Source organism: Colossoma macropomum, unplaced genomic scaffold (assembly GCF_904425465.1).
Source record: "Colossoma macropomum unplaced genomic scaffold, Colossoma_macropomum, whole genome shotgun sequence".
Classification (NCBI taxonomy): Eukaryota; Metazoa; Chordata; class Actinopteri; order Characiformes; family Serrasalmidae; genus Colossoma; species Colossoma macropomum.
Genome location: NW_023494807.1, coordinates 1702844 through 1722549, shown reverse-complemented (window position 1 = coordinate 1722549; position 19706 = coordinate 1702844). Strand labels below are relative to the sequence as shown.

Below are 19706 nucleotides of genomic sequence, written 5' to 3'. Positions count from 1 at the left end.
TAGAATAAGAAATAAATGGCTTATATAAGACTAGCATCTCCCATTTCTGAGAAACAGCTTAATGCATGTTTGCTATTCTATTAGCATTCATGGTTCCAGGCTGAACAGATAAAGCTGAACAAAAAACACCATCATGGTGAGAATAACAACAACAACAACAACAACACTATGTACAACTTCATATTTAACATGAGAGCATGCTATAACACCACAATAACATTATACAAAAAGAGTTAGATTAGAAGAACAGGAGCTCATGAATGCTGGGAAGATTTCTGGGCAACAGATTTTTAGTAGAATCCAATTTAACTTATATTAACTTAGTTACCTCAGTAACTAAGAAGTATATCGCTGTTGTCGGAAGAAAACCTCGTATCTCCGAAGCGACAACTTTACAGGAAAAAGAAAAAAACTACTTTACTTTTAATGTAAGTCAATGGAACCAGACTTTTTTCCAAGTCATTTTGGGCCATTTCTTTTGGACCATTCATCATGAAATGCACACACAATATGAAGGGCAACAGGCACTTTCAGATTATGTCAAAAACTGAAAAATGACAAAAATGGACATACGAGGTTTTCTTCTGACAGCAGTGATATGAGAAATTGTATGTGCTACTAGATTTGTATTAGTAATTTCAACCAATATGTAAAGTAAACCACAAAAAAAATTGCAATTGTACAAAGCCCATAATTACATTGCATTCCCTCGCAAACGTTTTTATATTCTTTCGCAATGATTTTGAGTTCTCCCGCGAAAAAAATGCAGTGAAATTTGTGAGGTACTGCAAAAGTCTTGTGAGGAAATGCAAAACAATTGCAAGGAAACACAAAATATTTGCAAGAGATTGTAAAACGTTTGCGACAGAATGTACAACCTTTGCGAGAGAATGTGAAAGGCTTGCGAGTGAACACATAAAGCTGTATTTATTATTATTTACTTTTTTATATACAATTGTTGCGTTACAGTATACACAGGGCTAAAATATGTGCTGTCACTGGGGTGTTGGGTAGTTCAAGTCTAAGTCTTTAGATCTTTTAAGTTAAAGAACATAATTCTATGTTTTATTGCAATTAAATTTAAATTTTGAATTGATTCTTTTTAATTTTTTTTGTAAAAAGTACACATTCCTTAAAAAAAACGTATTAACACAATTGCACTTCATGGCCACTGTACCTTTGAGGGTACATTTACATGATTTGTACCTTGATGAACCTGCACGGTACTCTTTTATCTTTCTTTATAAAAGAACATTTTGCAATCTAAAAACTCTGAAAGTTTGACATCGTTTAACCTTTCCAAGTTGACCAAGCGGGCGCTCTCCACGTGACCTCCAAACCAAGAGCTCTTCTCTAAATTGTGGGCGAGCGGCTCGCTGACGTGGAACCGCTATTGTTTTACGGGATTATTTTACATCTGATGGAAGCGACGGCCTTAATTTTTTTACGCTCGCGCTTAATATCCAATTTAAATGCATATGGCTCAAGTGACACCGAGCAGGCACTTTAAACACTACAGATAATGAGCTTTCGCCAGGTTGAAAAAAAATTATGATGGGTGTTTGAATAAAGATTAATCTTCAACTGATGAAAATGTATATGCTGCACATTTTCACTGCTGACAGTGAAACTGTAAAAGACACTTTAATTTTTGGCCAAAGGAATTTGAGAGGTCAGATTAAATGTAGTTTGTTCATAAGCTCTATAAAAGGTTAATTATTATTAATTTGCTGTTATGAGTCACTGTGGTTGGTGATGGTCTTTTAAAATAGAGGACTTTTATTTTAATCCCAAAAAGTCAAAATGTCAGAGAATTCAGTCTGTTTTTGGATAATAAAGCGGCTCATATGGGCCACAACTGTGTTATTTGATCCTGTTGGACAAAAGAAAGGTAGTGAGGGGGATTGGTAGGAGGATTGTTGGGGAGGGGGGGTGGCTGGTGGGGGAGTGGGGGTCTCGCCTTGACTTTTTTGAATTTCCTCAGTCACAACACAGAGACTTTTTGGTCTCTTTTTTTCTGGGTGTCAGCAGACAGGCTTTATCCCTCAAGGTTAAAGCATCACATCTGACTCTCTGCTGAATAGATGCAGCCAAGAAGCCAAGGCCAGAGCAGGAGGATTTTACGCTGGTGATGATGATTATGTGTGATGTCATTCCCCTTCAGCCAATTAAAGGCTTTTGTACCTTCAGCCATTTGGACAGCAGCCTGCCTGAGTGCAGTAACACAGGTCATATCTGTCACTCCTTTTACCATTTACTTCAGCTTCAGAAACTGTCCTAAACTCAAGAATGTGGAAAGTTTTCATGCTGCTGCGAGATCAGAAGCAATTGCTGCTGCTGTCACCAACAATAACAGCAAGAATTATACATTCAAATTACACTTCTCAGTGAAAATAAGTTGTCTACAGGGAACAAACTTCAAACAGTCTGCAAACTGTGATGCACACTTTCTGTTTCTTTGCTGAATTTAACATATTACAGAAAATTAAATGAATGAAAAAAAAAGTGTCATAACTTTTGCACAGACCACGTTTTCCTTTTTTTCCTTTCAGTAAATAAACAGTAATTCTGTATGAAAATGTGCAGAAGTGCGTTCCCTACAGAGGATATTTTAACTTTTACATTGCTTTTACTGAGATAATCAACAATGCATTTGACAAGGGGTGCATTCACTTTTGCACACATGTGTGAATGTATATTTATATACACATATATATCGTCATGTGTTGTTTTCATTCTTACCTTAAAGTGTTCTAGATACTAGAAAACTAAAGGTTATATGACTTTATCATTAATTTTTTTAAAAGATGCCACAGAATGTTCTTTGAGTGATGCCAATCACTTCTGGTTCCTGAGAGAACCAAGTTGTATATTTGTTTGTGTGAAGAACCTTTTAAAGTTTTCTCATTATGTAAAGGTTCTAAGCCAATTTAAGGGTGCTTCCTAGAACCTTCACATCATGTGGAGGTTCTTTAGATTTTAAAAAGGTTCTTCTATGGCACCTTTATTTTTAAGAGTGAATCAGAACCCTTTTAGTGATATATATATATATATATATATACAGTTTCAAAAAAGGTTCTTTAAAGAAGCACGAACATCTTTTCCTTTATAGAAAAGAACCATATAGCCATAATCATGATGCAAAAATCAATTTATATTTTGTATTTACTAAAGAACATATATAATAAAATAGATATGGTAATTATTATAATATATAATATTTTTTAGATTTTTTTACACACACATAAAATGAGAAAACCATAACAAAAATTCGTGTTTTTTTATGTATTAATGAAATCATGCAATTTGTTTTATATAATTTAAAATTATTTAAATTGGGTGAATTTAAAGGAGACGTGAGGCCTGAAAACGTCCAACCAATGGTTTTGGCCAAATGTAGGCCTGGAGTCTGCTATTAACCTAATTGTTTAACCTAACAGAACTATATATATATATATACATATACACTCTGTAATAGCCAATTGGTTTGCATATGTAATACATACACTATGCATACTTTAAATCCCAATATATAAATAATTAAAATCAGTCCTACTTTTTATTCCACTACGGACTACATGTTACTTAGTAATGAAAGAAGCGGCCAACTTACTCACAGACTTTGTTCTGGTGGTCCCAGAAGCTGAAATGTGGCCAGAGGCTTCATTTCCTAAACAGATCATGGCGTGATGTTGTCGGCTCTGAATGACACAACCATGTTCTTCCCTCCCCACTGAGCATCGCCGAGTCCTTTCACTCATATTATTATCCGCATCTGGGTCACTCATTATTGTAGTCCAGAGCAGAACAAAACCAATGAGGGGGGGGGGTATGTGTGTGGGTACAGCAGCAGACACAGCACTTCCTCTCCGCGAGCCTTTCTCAATATCCAGCCCAAAAACATTAATATAGATGTCCAGAATTGCCCGGAGTGGCTTTGGCCCGCGACAAAAATGTACAGGCCGCGCATTAACGCGGAGCCCGAGTTCATGAAATGAACTGTGAAGAGAGACAGCGCGGCGGAGACGGAGCGCGCGGAGCGAACGACACAGATTTATATGACTTTAAACTTGAATGATTGAGAATGTAACGCGGAGAGAAAGAAGAAAGGAGACAGCCCCTTTTCACTGAGCGGGACTCTCCATTCTCTCTGATCACGCAGCGTTACCGCCATTGTGCTGCAGTCGGTTATGCCTGAGCTCAGGCTTACAATAGCAAACCTCCCCAAAACAATACGCAGAAAGGCTCGCCTTCCGCAGGAGCCTCGCGCTCCTTCTCCTCGCCCCCTTTCACGCTCTCTCCGTTCGTCCGCACGCGCACATTTTCACACAACGAGCGAGTTCTGAAGTTTTACGATTTTACAGTTTCTTCTTGGTCCCGGGAGGAATTGCTATGTTTCAAAAGCAAAAACTCAGAATTCAAAGGGGAACTCCACCGAATGTCCAAAATGTCTGCGTTATTAATTGGCTAAGTTGTAAACAGAGCCATTCGGAGTGGTTTGTGTGAAACGCTCTGTTGTAGAAAAACTTGCCGAGCCAGAACTGTTCACAGTGGTGGTGATAGGAACCAGACGTCCACCTCTAAAAGCTCCCTCACAGAGCTTTTAGTTAATTTTACTTATTACATGAAATGGTTATGAATATGCTGCCTAAAGTCTGAGACATTTTTGTGATAAAGTTATTAATCAATTTTTTTTTATTTTAGTTCCCCCAAAAAACACTATTTTATCATCATCAACACGTATAAACTCAGAAGACTCGTGTAGGTTCACTAGACATTTTGGATAGTAAATAAAATTGCTATATTTGTGTTGTAGTCATGGTGACCCCTGGTTCCTATCACCACCACTATGGAAATCAGGGTCTGTAAGTTTCTCTACAGTGAACCACTTCACATCAAACCACTTTGTTTACATTTTAACCAAAAAATCATGCAGAATTTTGGAAATAATGGTGGGATTCCCCTTTTTAACGTAACGAAAGCTTAACGTAGGCATTTGTGGTATGTGTTCAGCTTGGAATAATAAACAAACTATAGCTTGAAATGATTACAAAACCACATTAATTCTTATAATAATTAATAATATTTATTCACGTGTTTGTTGTGATCGTTCGCATTAGTTTTTCTCAGATAGACACAATGTATGTGTTGCACAGCAGTGACTAAAAGTTGGCCTTTAATATGTTATAATCACAGCTCCTCCCTCCCTCCGCTCATCTGACTGATATAGTCAGATAGGCTGTTTTAAATATTTCACTTATGACTCCAAACGGACATTTGTGTCACTCAGGCTGTCCCCCTTTTTAAACTAAAAGAGGGCGAAAGAAAAATAAAAGGTCCTCGTCGTGTTTAAAACTGACCTCTTCAACGACTTTTCTATGATGAACAATTAGCAAGACATGCGCTGCGTCTTTCACTGGCGCAGTGATTGATGGGTCAGAAATGCGCCCAGTGAAGTGCAGGTTAAGATGGAAATGAAGGGGCTGACATTTATTTGAAATCCCTGATTTTCTGGCGTTCAGGCCCAGTTCAGTGAAGAAAGCCCTAAACAGGCTCAGCTCTCCTGCAGTAGAGAGTGGATCGCAGGCCTGAGTTATATGGGGTTATGATGGAGGTTCATCTGTTCAAAGTGTTTTACCTCGTTTAATGAATGCAGAGGTAAAGAGTTCGACGCTGATTTTGAGGATGTGGGGATGTGGAGATGTGAGAAGGGGGCTCTTCAGGGGTTCTTTAGGAAAGGCAATGCATATGTGTAGAACCTTCAAAACTTCGACTGCTGAAATGGTTCTTCTCCATGATTAAAAGATGGACAATCTGTTGCATATTGCTTTTTAGAGAAAAAATGATTCTATATGGCACAAATAGGGTCTGCTTTGGTGGGATAATGAAACTGCACTTTTTTGCTGTTTTTCTTTGTCGGTATCATTTAGAAGAGAGTAAGCAAAGGCTATTGGTCCCATATACACACATACATGTATATATGTACTCTATCTATGTACATACACACACGCATATATATATATATATATATATATATATATATATATATATATATATATATATGAATAGATAGAGCCATTATGACCATAAAAGCCTTCGTATTGTAAATGTCCGATTTGTGTTGTTGATAAATAAAATGCAGCATGTTCTATAGGTGGTAAAACATTTCAAATATGTAATCTCAGAGAGACAAATCTGGGATAACTCCTTTAATTTTCTAAAAAAAAATGACGGATATTTGGCTGAAAATGTGACGCCTGGATTTTAGACGTAATAACTTCATCAAAATGAAGAAAAAAAGGAAAAGAAAGAGAGAAAGAAAGAAAGAAAGAAACTCTAAAAGCATTAATAAATAAAATTACTGAAGGACCACTGCGTATGAAATTGTTGCCAAACCGATGAGAACTGAATCTAACACCGCACCTGTTGCAGAGCAGCTGGTTTTCGTCCCGCTGTGGAACTGAGAGCAAAAATATTGTTTAAAGTCTGTAAACTGGCCTAAAAATGTTGAGTAAACCGAAAGAGGAGTAAATATCAAATAACCCAAACACATAACTGAAGCCCAGATTATAATCTGAATCACACCGAGGAATCAGAGCTAATATAGAAGGTTCTTAATCTCAAATCTAAACCAGTCAATTCTACAGTAATCATTTCAAGACACGTGGTGGAGATACGACTGAATTTAATAAGGAGTGGCAGCACTTTGTATTAAAACTGAAGTATTTTTCCGCATCAGGGTTAAAAGGGCCGTTCATGAAAAGGTTACTTCCCTGACATTCGGTCAGTTTTTGCAGTCCAGATCTGTTTCTGTGAGTTCTTCATGAATCTATTTGAGCTCTACGAAGTGTTGAACTACTAGACCTGTTGAAGACTGACTAAGTGATTCTTGGGTTGTTCTGAAGATGCGATTTCAGAAAAAAAAAAAATGATGAGAGGCAGTGATTTTAAGCCAGAACTCAAAGGAGCCTGTTGAAGTTGATGAGTAAGGCACAGTAATGGTTGTTGCTCTGGTTGTAGGTTCCACGACCTTAAGGAAAGGTTCTATGTGGAACCAAGGAAATGTTTTGGAACACAGTTTAAAAAGATGGTTCTTTTAAGTGTTAGCAAAGAGTGCTAAATAGAACCATTTGTGGTTCTTTGCATAGTGAAATGGTTTTTCAGGTGGTTATGATTCTGTATAGAACCTTTTTGAAAACGGTTCTATGTGGCAACAATAGCAGGTCATTTTTGGGCGCTATATAGAACCACATACAGCACATTCTCTGTCAGTTCTACCATGCAAAATAATAATAATAAATAAATAAAGCATGCAAATGGTTCTAGAACCATTGCTTTTACTAAAGAACCTTTTAAAAAAGAAGCTTTTTTTAAGAGTGCATGGCTCTTCAAGGAACCATCCATTGAAAGGTTCCTTATGGAACCAAATGTGGTTCTTCCAAAGGAACCGTTATTGCCACCTTTACTTTAAAGAGAGTGCAGACAAGCCTTAATCTAAAACCAGGCGCATTAATACACTGAGGCTCTAAACACAGAGCTGCGGTTTAATCCCGCTCTATATGAATGTGTGTATATGTCACCCAGTTCAAGCTCCTCAGACCCAAATAGGAAATAGTCAGTAACCTTTATCCCCATCCTCGCGCTCCCTCAAGGTCTTTTTTTCTTCTTTTCTCCATTTCTTCAGTTTGTTTTCCAAAGGCCAACAGGAAGCTGGGAGATCCCGGGTGACCCCTCCATTGTTCCGGGCCCGATATCATTGCCTATTGAATGGGCCACATCTGCGCTGCTCATCTCAGCTCTATGATCTGTGAGCTGGCAAAAGCCCTCGCGCGCTCATTCACAAAAAAAATCCCTCTTTGCTTCTGGCTCGAGACCTTTTGTGAGTGAGGCAAAACAAATGAAAAAATGTGATGCGCGTTATTTTCATCAGGTTTGGTGCTGTTTATTAGCAGAGATGGTCAAAAAAATGGAGCTACAACTGTTCTAACTTATTGTTTTGGTTTGCTTTACTGACCTGTTAAACTCACTGATGCAAATATGTTTCTTGTATTACATCGAAAAAATGATTTAATTTTGAAAACGTGAAAAAATTAGTGATCTGATGGTCTTAAAGTGTTGAGTTAAACTTCAAGGTAACATAACGTAAAAGAGAGTTTTAAGTCAGAAACTTTGTAAAACACTCATTTTTAACGGCTGAGAATGATGTTGAGATTTTGCCTAAAACGCTTCCCGGTATTCTTAGCGGTTTTATCGGTTTTAAGTTAATTAAGTCAAATTTTTTTTCTCATTTATCATTACTTCTCTTTGCATAATGTTATTTTTACGTTGTGACACACTCATCATGCTAAAACACGTTTGGATGCATTTGACGTTTTTTTTTTATTATGATGATGTTTTGTGTTCAGATTTAAATATCAGCCTTCCAATCGTTTTTAAACACAATGGCACAAATGCATAAAACCACTTGAGTCCTCAGAAATCTTTGGTCTTATCTGAGCTGTTTGTTTATGACTAGATGAAACAGTCCAGTTATAATACTCCCTTTTTTTAAATGATACTTTTATCACTTCTATGTTTATGGAGGACCAACATGGAAAAGGATCCACTGTAGTCCTTCACCTTTAGTGGCCAATTCGTTTTTTGGGCTTCTGCCCTGTAGGTTCAGCTCCCGTTCACTCATTTCAAAGCTCCCACCAAACTTTTACTTCTACCGTGTCACTGTTTCACTGAAACACCCACTCAAAGATGGATTTACGCTGCTCGAGCTCTCAGTTGGTCTGATGTGGAAACAGTGACACACTAAAGAGCATCTTAGCAGGGCTAAACGGGGATTCCAGCAATTACGCAGCACAAAGACCTGACTAACATTCATGAGTCTAAAACTGAGCGGTGGTGAAGGAGCCGAGGCGGGTCGGCGGGACAGGCCCAGCGTCAGGAGCGGGGCTGCACGATTAGTGCGCAAGTTGATCGTAAGATGCAAAAGGGTTTTAAAAGAGAGTGTTAATCCCGAAGAATTTCTCCCGGATTAAAACGTGTGTATCTGATTACCGTGACCTGCACTGTGGGCACGGTTAAAGTTTCTAAAACAATCCTTGTTATGGCTGTGAGAGCGGGGTTTTAATGGGGAAAACTAAACGCCTCACGTGGTATTAGCCTTTTTTGTGAAGCGATACTGCTCATCAATTTAACCGTGTTAAATATAATTAGCCAATGAGCTGACTGAACTTACTTATTCAATATATATACATATATATAAATGACATTTATTATGTATAAATAAAACACACATTATACGTATATACATGTATATAGACATATATACACACACACACACACACACACATATATATATATATACAATCCCTTTTTAAGCAAAAAGCAACATCAACACCCACTAAAAATAAATAAATTAAAATAGAAACTACTACTACTAATAATAATAATAATAATAATAATAATAATAGTGCTGGTGCTATTTTAAATAATATTTTTGTACTTCTAATAAACACTAGCGCACCTACCACAAACCTTCGATTTGATAACAAATGTCACAACACTGATTGCTTGTAGACTCTCCACTGCTATACAGCACAGAGCCTATTCTCGTTACACATCACTGTCCAGCTTCACAGTTAGATTACATTCCCAGGAAATGTTCCTCCTTACCTCCACAGCTCAGTCTTGGGGCACTTCTACCGCAGCCTGCTCTAAGACGCCGGGTGCTATGAGGGGGTGGTGGTGTGAGTTTTGGAAGTGCAGCAGATCATGACGAAGCGCTTAAAAAGCCAGAATAACGTGGTTTTAATGGGGAAATGCTATTAAGTGTGATTGCGGGCGCTCAGAAGGTGCAGACACAGTGCTCTACACACTGTGTTGTTTGTCGTTGAGTATCTGAGCCAGTAGCGCACTTTACTACTTTACTACTACAGGCCCAGCCAAACAGCTCAAGCTGTAGTTGTTGCCGGCCTTTTCCCCAAAACACAACAGCATAGTTTATATTCAACATTCAGGACTTATATTCAGTGGGATTCTGCCAACTGGACTGTTTTTACTCTATAATCATATTCATTACATCTTAAAAAAAAGAGGTTCTTTAAGGGTTTCTTAATGAGGAGAACCATGACAACTCACTTTCTCAAAAATGGTTCCATTCCGTTGTGCCAAAAAGGTATAGAACCTGTTACTGATACTATACAGAACTATGGGCTGCATCTACGACTCCTCCAAGACTAATCAGTGTTTCCAAAACCCGCAAATGCCCAGGAGATCGTGACCAGTTGAAACGGACGCAGTTGTTTGCACGTTATCCTGGCTGTGTTTTACAATATATTACGAATAAAAAACAGAGCTATTTTCACGCGATCCTCTCTTCTCAGGAAAACCTGCAAGCGCGTGATTCGGCTGCCCACTCAGCTTGACAAACACCGTCACAACGTGGCGAAGCGTCCACAACCGAGGTCTATTAAGAGAGCCTGGCGGGCTCTGAAGCGTCCCATCTCTCGCAAACTGCGGGGATTTGTTTCATTTTGGCGCTGCAGAGCATCATGTGCGCCGCAGTTGGTTTGGCATCACTGGTTTCTTTTAAAGAGCCACCAGCCCCCTTGACTACTCGACCCCAGTGCCAGAGCCCTCTTAACCCCACATGGGAAGGCATACAGTGTCTCATTGAGTCTAAAAGGAATACCAGCGCTGCGTCCCACTTTATTTGATAGTAATTCATGGATAATGGTGGTCTAACTTCTAGATCTCTAGCAGGAGACCTCACAAGTAAAATAACCAAAGGAGAACACATGACTAGCTGTGCTTTATTATTAGCACCTTTAGACGTCACCTCTACGGTGGTCCAAATGTGGTGGGCCGAGCCTGTGGAGGTATGCGGCCATTTATTTAGCTCGCTCCGGGCCATGGTCATGTAGGAGGACACCACAAACCATCTCCACCCCAACCACGGAGTCAGCTTTCAGGGGGTCTGCTCCACCAATTGACTGGATAACCTTCATGAACAGCCCAAACGAGCGACAGCTAGATGGTTCTTCAAAGGTTCTTTGGTAAAGACAATGGTTCTATGTAAAACCTGTTTGAAAAGGGGTTCTTCATTGTTAGCTTGAGATCGTAACAGTAGCAGAACCTTTATGCGACATAGAACCATTTCCAAACAGAATGGTATACAACACATTCTCCATCAATCTGAAGAAGCATCCACTGAAGAATGCACATGGTTCTTGGTGTGTACCTGGTTCTATATAGGATCACTGTTTTTGCTAATGAAGAACCAAAAGTGTAGGTCAAGCCAAGGGTGGCCTGATTTCAACCCTGAAGACCACCTTTTCTGAATTCTAGCGTGCTGTAGCTTTAAATCCCGAGATCGAGGCGAGGTTGGGGTGCTGTCACTTAGCAGAGTCAGTGGGTCACGTGGCAAAGCCTCCTCCTTCCTATTGGCCCAAGGCACGTGTCTAGGATACCGGGAGTGCAACGTCACCGGTGGGAGGGGGGACGAGGTGGGGGCTCGTATTAAAAATAAGAACAAAAATCCGTAGTGAAAGTATTTCAGAGCCAGTTAGCACCTCTTTATTTACCCCGAGCTTTGGGCACTGAGGCACAGCGCTGCGTCTACAATAGTTCCCTAAAGTAGCCTTATATTCATAATAATAACTCGAATAATAACAAGAAGTACAATAAACTACTCCGAGGAGCTCAGAGTGGGATTAAATTCTGAAATTATGATTTTTCTTTGTGAGGGTCGCGGTGTTTAATCGATTTTTTTTTTTTTCTCTCGACTTTTATTCTTCGTTTTTTTCTCTTCTCTGTCAAATTTATAAAGAGACACAGATTTACACGCAGAGAAGAGGGAGATTTGTTTAAAGCTGGAAGCGGGACGCTGCTGTGCGGGGCAGAAAGGGGTTAAAGAGCTGCGAGTTTGGGGATGGAGGAGAAGGACCGGAGCCCCAGAGGCGCGGAGGACTCGGGCGACGAGTCGCTGCTGCACGCGCCGGGCAACCTGCACGCCCACCGGGTCACCAACTTTTACATCGACAACATCCTACGGCCGGACTTCGGGCGGAGGAAAGAAGGCATCGCGGCCAGCGACCACGACCATGACCACCACCATCATCATCACCATCACCACAACCACAACCACCACAACCACCGCGCCGCCGTCACCAGCGATCCCTCGGCGGCCACGGAGCCGGTGGGCGCGCCCGTACCCGAGGAAGGGACTTCTGGACCACGGGCGGGGGCTGGGGCAAAAAGGACCCCGGACGGAGCACGCGCCGAAAGCGCGGACCAGTGCCTGAGCTCGGACTCGGAGTGCTCTCAGAGCAGCGCGTCCGCAAATAACCAGTCCATGCTGTGGCCAGCCTGGGTCTACTGCACCAGATACTCGGACAGACCATCATCAGGTAGGCGCGGACTTTATATATTATATATTATATAGAATTATATAAATGGAATTACGTCCAGAACGATCTCCAGCGTTGCGGTCAGAGCTCGGTTATTTCCAGAGCTACAAAATGTTGAATTCCCTCTCATAGTGTTGATGCATATTGATTTATGATCTGGAATATTTTCAGATTGGTTTGAGCTTCTTACGTAAAGTAGAAAGCGTAAAAAATCGGATTGTTCGAAATTTAGAAAGCTCGTGCAGCCTAGGCCACAACGGCCCCTAAAAGCCTGACCTATGAATAGGCTACTAGTTCTCGTTGACCGTGACACCGCCCGCCAAGAGGAGTTTAGTCCAGAGTTCTTTTTCTTTATCCATTTTTGAGCGAAAGCGTTAAAAAATTAGACGTTTCTAAAAATCGCTAAATAGATCAAAATTGAATCGTTCAATTTGAAGAAATTGGTGCGAATCAGTTCTGAAAATAAAAAGAAAAATACTAGGAAACTAAAATAGGTCTGGGAACTTTAATTCGGTACTCCTTTATTTCGTTATTATTACAATTTTGTTTGCATTAATTTTTTAGTTTTGGGGTTATTCGAGGGCAGCGAAGACCAAAGTGTTCGCTCTTTGCCGGTCGTTCATGACAATTTCTGACGAAAAATAAACTACTTAGTTTCAGAATTTCTCAGCGGTCGAAAGAAAAAAAATACACTGAAGTTGAAAAAAATATTTCGCCCGAATTTTTAGCGAAAATAAAAAACGAAGCCAAGTTTTTTGCACCTGCATTGTTCCATGGCTGTCTTTGTTAATATTTCATTAGCATATTTTTGACAATGGAGTTGAGCCAGGCTACGTGCTAAAGCACATATTTTACTCCTGAAGACACTCTTCCTTCATTCGCCATCGTTTCCCACAATTAAATTTGAGGTTTATGTATTTTTTTGCGCAAAGCGAGTTTTTCTCCTTTTGCTAAATTCAGAGCGAATTCGTTAGGAAAAAGTAAATTCAGTGGCTGAAAAATGGCTCTGCTAAGCTACACAGAGGCAAGTTTTCCTCAGAGTTCTTCAGTCTACAAACTGAAATCAAGGCTTGTTATCCATTAAATGGTTTTCAAAAATTTGACGAAAAATTGTGCCGCAATTTAATCGCCTGAATTTCTAAAATATTTTTTAACCTAAGAAATGTATAATGAGGCCATGAGCGTATATTAGAGCCTAAATCACTGACGTACGCATGGTTTGGCTGAATGGACGGACTGTTTGAAACATTACTAACGTTTAAAACATCACGAAGCGATGCGCCGAGGCCTTCTACACGTACACATCTCTCAATAATGCCAGCACATAAAAGGATAATCTGTTTAAAGATCAGGCCGAGGCTGCAAAATATGTCTGGAATGGCTAATAAAGGTCATAATAAGGATGGGTTCGTCTGTACTGCTCATTGGAAGCATTGATCTTCGGACTGGGATCGATAGGAATTGCTCGGCGGTGGCTTCGGTGTAGAATGAGATGTGCTACACTTATAACAAGTTTATGAACAACACGCAGCCTTATAAATGTGGTTACTATGGGAACAGCGGGAGAAAGGAGCGCCTAACCCCCTCATGCCCCCCCCCCACCCCTTACACCCTCCCACCCTGGCACTCTCCCCACCCCCAACCCCAAATCCAGCGGGCCTTCTTAGGCCAAAACTCGAGAAGACCTATTGAATTATGGCTCGTATGCAAATGTGAGAAGCTTTGTTGGCAGATTCTTTATTTAAAGTTAAAAAGTTGTAAGTTTAAAAATCAGAGCTTAGCCACTTGCTAATGATGGAGATCATTTACTTCTAAACCTATTACTACTACCACTACCATTCATTATATTGAGGGTTATTTTTATTTGACCTACTACTATATTTATAAAGAATAATTGTTATTATATTATTACTAATATGTTACTACTACAGCCATGTTGTTGATGGCTATTATTATAATATACTTCTACTACTATAAGGATGATGATGGTGATTATTAGTGCTACAATACAAATGATTCTTATCATTATTATTATTATACTATACTATTAACAAGACATAGGTGATAGTAATGATGTGGGCCATCATTGTGATTATTACTATTTTTATTTGTACTAATTGTATTGCTCCTGCTAGCCTGCTACTATGATGGGGATGACGACGATTGTTATTACTATAATGACGGGGACGCTATTACATTATTATTACTATTGAGTGACGACTGATCATGGTGCTTATTACAATTACTACCACAGTTGCCACTGCTACTACTACACTATAATAATGCTATTACTATGGTGATGATACTGTTATATAATTAGTCTAACGTGACTGTTATTAACGTTATTATTACTACTACTACTGCCATGCTACTACCCCTACTACTATTACATTATTATTATTATTATTATTATTATTATTATTATTATCATTATTATTACTAAAGCTGATCCTAAGGTCATGGCATTAAGCCCCCCCTCCAAAAAAACCTCCTCTAACCCATATGTGTGCACTGACCAAACGCAGGGCCAAGATCCCGCAAACCAAAGAAGAAAACTATGAGCAAAGAGGACAAGCGCCCGCGCACCGCCTTCACAGCCGAGCAGCTGCAGAGACTGAAGTCCGAGTTCCAGACCAACCGCTACCTGACCGAGCAGAGGCGGCAGAGCCTCGCGCAGGAGCTCGGCCTCAACGAGTCCCAGATCAAGATCTGGTTCCAGAACAAGAGGGCCAAGATCAAGAAGGCTTCAGGGACCAAGAACACGCTGGCCTTGCACCTGATGGCCCAGGGCCTGTACAATCACGCCACCGTCACCAACAAGGAGGACAAATCAGACAGCGACTGAGCGCGAGGAGGAGCAGGAGGAGGACGTCTATACAATTACAATGCAATAATTAAAAGAGAGAAAAAAAATAAAATAAATAAAAGGGCCAGTGTACAAAATACCAGCAGAAATGGAGTAGACTCTATGGACGAGAAAGCACTCTGCAATATTTTAATATTTTAATATTTTAATGTGGATTGTAATTTTGCATTTTGCGTGGGGTGTTTCTTTTTTTTGTTTTTAATATTAACACTGCTGTCCACAGTCTGAAAAAAAAAAACGCTTGGTGAAGAAAAGTAGGCAACGTTTTCTTATTTTAAAAAAGAAAAAAGAAAGGAGTTGAGAGAGAAAGAGAGAGAGAGAGAAAGAGAGAGAGAGAGAGAGAGACGCGCTTTTGCTTTTGATTGACACTTGACGTCGAGACACATGATCGTCTTTAATCCATGCTGAAGTCCAAAGATTTTTTTCCTGCTGCATTCAGGCAACTGTGATTTTTTTAAATAAATAAATAAATAAATAAATAAATGGCAAAACTTTATCTTAGTTCAGTGTCCAGTTTCCATGTTTTTTTGTTTTTTTTTAAAGGTATTATTTTATTATCATTTTTTTTAATGTTCGTTTTATGTTTTCGGTCATTACTTTTGAACGTAACGTTCAATCATTACGGCGTGCAGTGCTTCAAACAAACAGACAAACTATCGTATTTATAGATCTATTTAACTCATCGCAGTCAAAACCCATCAGGAAGAAGTTCAGACACGTGAATGGCGAACAAGCGACAACCTCTGAATGACGGAAGACAAAATAATAAATAAATACACATATTTAAGGGAGAATACTTGACCCAAACTGACTCTGTTGAACTTTTCGAGACGGGAATGTACAATATTTTTTTTTTCCTTCTTCTTCTTTTTTTATGCTGATGTCTTGGCAAAGTGTTTTCTGAGAGTGTCCGCTGTCCTCACGGAGCAATATCCTCCTGCCCTTCGTCTGTTCCTGCTTGTTAAGTGAGAAATCATGATCAGAGCTGTGAGAAAAGTTTGAGGGCTTTTTTGTATTCTTATTTATTCCATTGTGTGTCCATGTTGTCATGCAATAACGCGCGAGGCCTTTGCATGAGAGCTATGAGACGACGAGAAGTAGTTCTTACTCCATACCAAATCGATGGTGTGAACCGTGTTGTCATTGTACCTACGTTTCAAAACAAACAAACAAAAAAAAGAAGAAAAAAAAAGTGTGCGCGTGCGTGAATCCTTTCACCAAACAAACGCACTTTTGCCTTAAAGTTCTGAGAGGAACTTTCTTTTTTCTATATATGAGTATATTAAGATATCTAAGAACTGTGCCAGGACGGGATGGACACAAGCTCAGCAGCTCCAACAGAATTTACAGCAGATTCTACATACAAAGCATATGTATAAAAGCAGAAAGAGATAATTTAAGTTTGTTTTCTTTGTTTTTGTTTTTTTTTAATATCACGTGGTTCTCTTCTGAAGTATCCTTTAAACAGATGTACATAATTTGTATCATGTTTATTTGTGTAATTAAAACCAACCCAGAAGTGAACAGGTCAATAAAACGATGCTTATTTGTACGTTTGACTGACCCTCTTTGTAAGCCTTCCACTGGAAAAGTGACCAATAGTCACTTGCTTTGTTGCTTTAACATAAAATTAAATGCCTATGAAAAAGTTAAAGGGGAATTCCACCAATTTTCCATTTTTTTAAAAAAAATAATTCAGTCCTTGAGATGTAAACAGTCATTTAAAGTGGTTTGAGGTGAAATGCTTCATTGTAGAGACTCAGATTTCTTTAGAGTGGTGGTGACAGAAACCAGAGGTCAGACATACATATAGCTGTTTTATTTACTATCCAAAACAACCAGTGAACCTACATGTGTCTTCTGAGTTTATATGTAATATGTATATGGAAAATAGTCACAATTCCTCATTTTTTTTTGGGGGGGGGGGTTACCACCATGAATGGATTCAAATAAATGGGTTAAACCACATAAGATAACAATCACAAAACAATAAAACAATGTGTCAGACTTCTGACAGCATATATATATATATATATATATATATATATATATATATATATATATATATATATATATATACATTTACATGTAATAACTTTATATGAGGGAGATTTTAGAGGTGGACTTCTGGTTCCTATCACCACTATTGTGACAGTTCTGACCAACTTTCTCTAGGATGGAGCATTTCACACCACTCTGAATGACTTTGTTTACATCTTAACTGTTTAATTATGCAGAAATAAGGAGTTCCCCTTCAAGATATACAGTGGTTTGATGTGAAACGCTGTATTCTAGAGAAGTCTAAATAGTTCACAGTGATGGTGATAGGAACCAGACGTCTTAAGAACGTAACTGAATGAAATAGCTATTACGTTGTTGCCTGATGCCTTAGTCATCATTCTAGGATACTTTTGAAGTAGGATTTTTGCTTTAATGTATTAGTCCATTTATGGTGGAGAGGGGCATGCAATGCAAAATAATAACATTATCACTATTTCACTATTATCAGTTTACTCACAAGACGCTGTCCTTTTTGGACAGTAAACAAAATGGCTATATTTGTGTTGTAGACATCCTGACCCCTGGTTCCTATCACCACCACCGTAAGTTTCCCATTCAGTGAACAATTTCACATCAAAACAACAAAAATTGCAAAATCGGTGGACTTTCCCTTCAATATAAATTTTCCATTTTACAGCAGCTGGGTCACTAACTTTAATTTTACAGTTTTGTTAGAATGGTTGCACTCAGTTCAGAGGAATGTATAGAAGGTTTTATTTTGAAAAGAAAGGGACGGGCAAGAGAATTTTAAAGTTTAGCTTTGGCTCAGTCATTGAAAACCCACACTGGCACAAAAAATGCAAAAGTACTGAATGTGCATGCGGGGTCTGCTCAAAGTTGCTCTCCAAAACTGCTTTGTTAGGCCAGACAGAACATTGCAATATATTGCATTTGGGCAAGTTTAGTTTTTCTACCACATATATTTGTTTTTAATTTTTAAGCATGTTTTGTGTTTAACAATTTCACAAATGGTATTGATTAAACATATCGAAAAAGAAATAAAACATCAAATGTGGCCTGTGCAAAAGTTATGGCATATTCTATATTTTAAATTTCAGCAAATAAATAGAAATTGTGCAACACAATTTGTCAAAAATTGCTAAATTCAGGTTTCATGTAGAAGATGTGTTACTTTATGTTCACTTAGAAAGTCAACAAAACATGTCAGTTCAAACTTTCACCACTGTATATTATTGTTACTTTTATGCCTGATGGGTCTCAGCTTGGTTCCCATCCTCGCTGGACGTTATCAGGCTCATGCAGGCCCCTCATACGTGGAGGGACGCAACAAATATTCCTGGTGAATATCACAAATGCTAGAAGCGACAGAGCTTTCAAGAGCATCTTAATATTTCTGACTTTTCTACTGTTGATAAAACTTCAGCTAAAGTTTAAAAAGTGCAAACAAGTGTCACACAATGTCACGCAAACTTATAACTTCTAAACTTAACTTTAAGTTTTGTTTACATTTAAAAACAACTGGCCAAAGTTTCCTCCAACAACTCCATTCCATACCAGCATAACAGTTTCACGCTCACTAATCATTCTCAAAGGACATGAAGCTTAATTAGATCATACAGTGGGGTCCAAAGTCTGAGACCACTGGTGAAAATGCTTCTATTTGGCATTCTCAAACTGCACTCTGCAAGTTTGCGTTAAAGCCTCTGATAAGTAGATCAAGTCCACCTGAGAGTCTGAAGATGTATTAAATACATACATACGAAAAAAAGTCCTCAATATGGTCAAAATAACAAATTTGCTTATATTTGAATAGCAACCCAGTAATAATTGTATATATCGTTGTCATTTGACTTGTTATAAATTTTCTTTGCTTGAAACTTTTCAAAATTTGAAAACTTTCTATTGATTCTTTCCACGTTTTTAGATTTCCATAGGCTTTTGGATCCACCTGTAGACCTGCCTCAGACATAAGACTGAGACAGTGCCATAAAATGTTTTCTACTTTGTGTACTCATAACTTTTTCTCTTTGGTCACGTCAGCTTGGACTCCTCAGTGTACCTCAGATCCGTCATGATCTGGGTTTGTGTTCTAAACACTTAATAACAAGATTACTGGAAAAACAACATCATTTTTCTACACTGTTGAGCAAAAACGGCTAAAAAAGAAACATGTTTTGTGCAACTTTCATAGCCTATTGGGCCCATCCATTGAAAAGACTTTCCTACAGAAGCGCAGACATTAGAACTCCGAACTTTCTTGTTAGGGTGCCTTTGTGCACATGGAGAGCAGCACATGCACACACCTAATCACCCTAATCACTAGTTGCAGACTTTGCAGCAAACAGTTACATTATGCTATGCGAAAAAAGCTGTGGAGAAAGTCGCAGGGGTGAATAGGGGCCGATACAAAGGGGAAG

General features: G+C 38.9%; 1 protein-coding gene across 1 annotated transcript; it reads left to right on the top strand.

Annotated features, from left to right (window-relative positions):
• Window positions 1-11825: 11825 nt before the first annotated feature.
• On the top strand, window positions 11826-15262 carry en2b (engrailed homeobox 2b). Its single transcript, XM_036556407.1, has 2 exons — window positions 11826-12401; window positions 14927-15262. Exons 1-2 carry the CDS (start codon window positions 11924-11926, stop codon window positions 15244-15246), a joined length of 798 nt encoding a protein of 265 aa, XP_036412300.1. The 5' UTR covers window positions 11826-11923; the 3' UTR covers window positions 15247-15262.
• Window positions 15263-19706: the final 4444 nt, after the last annotated feature.

What these genes read in the sequence shown, in the direction of transcription:
- en2b (XM_036556407.1), top strand. Translation starts at nt 11,924, where the DNA reads ATGGAGGAGAAGGACCGGAGCCCCAGAGGCGCGGAGGACTCGGGCGAC. An exon ending in CTCGGACAGACCATCATCAG is followed by an intron (nt 12,402 to 14,926) that starts GTAGGCGCGGAC and finishes GACCAAACGCAG; the next exon opens with GGCCAAGATCCCGCAAACCA.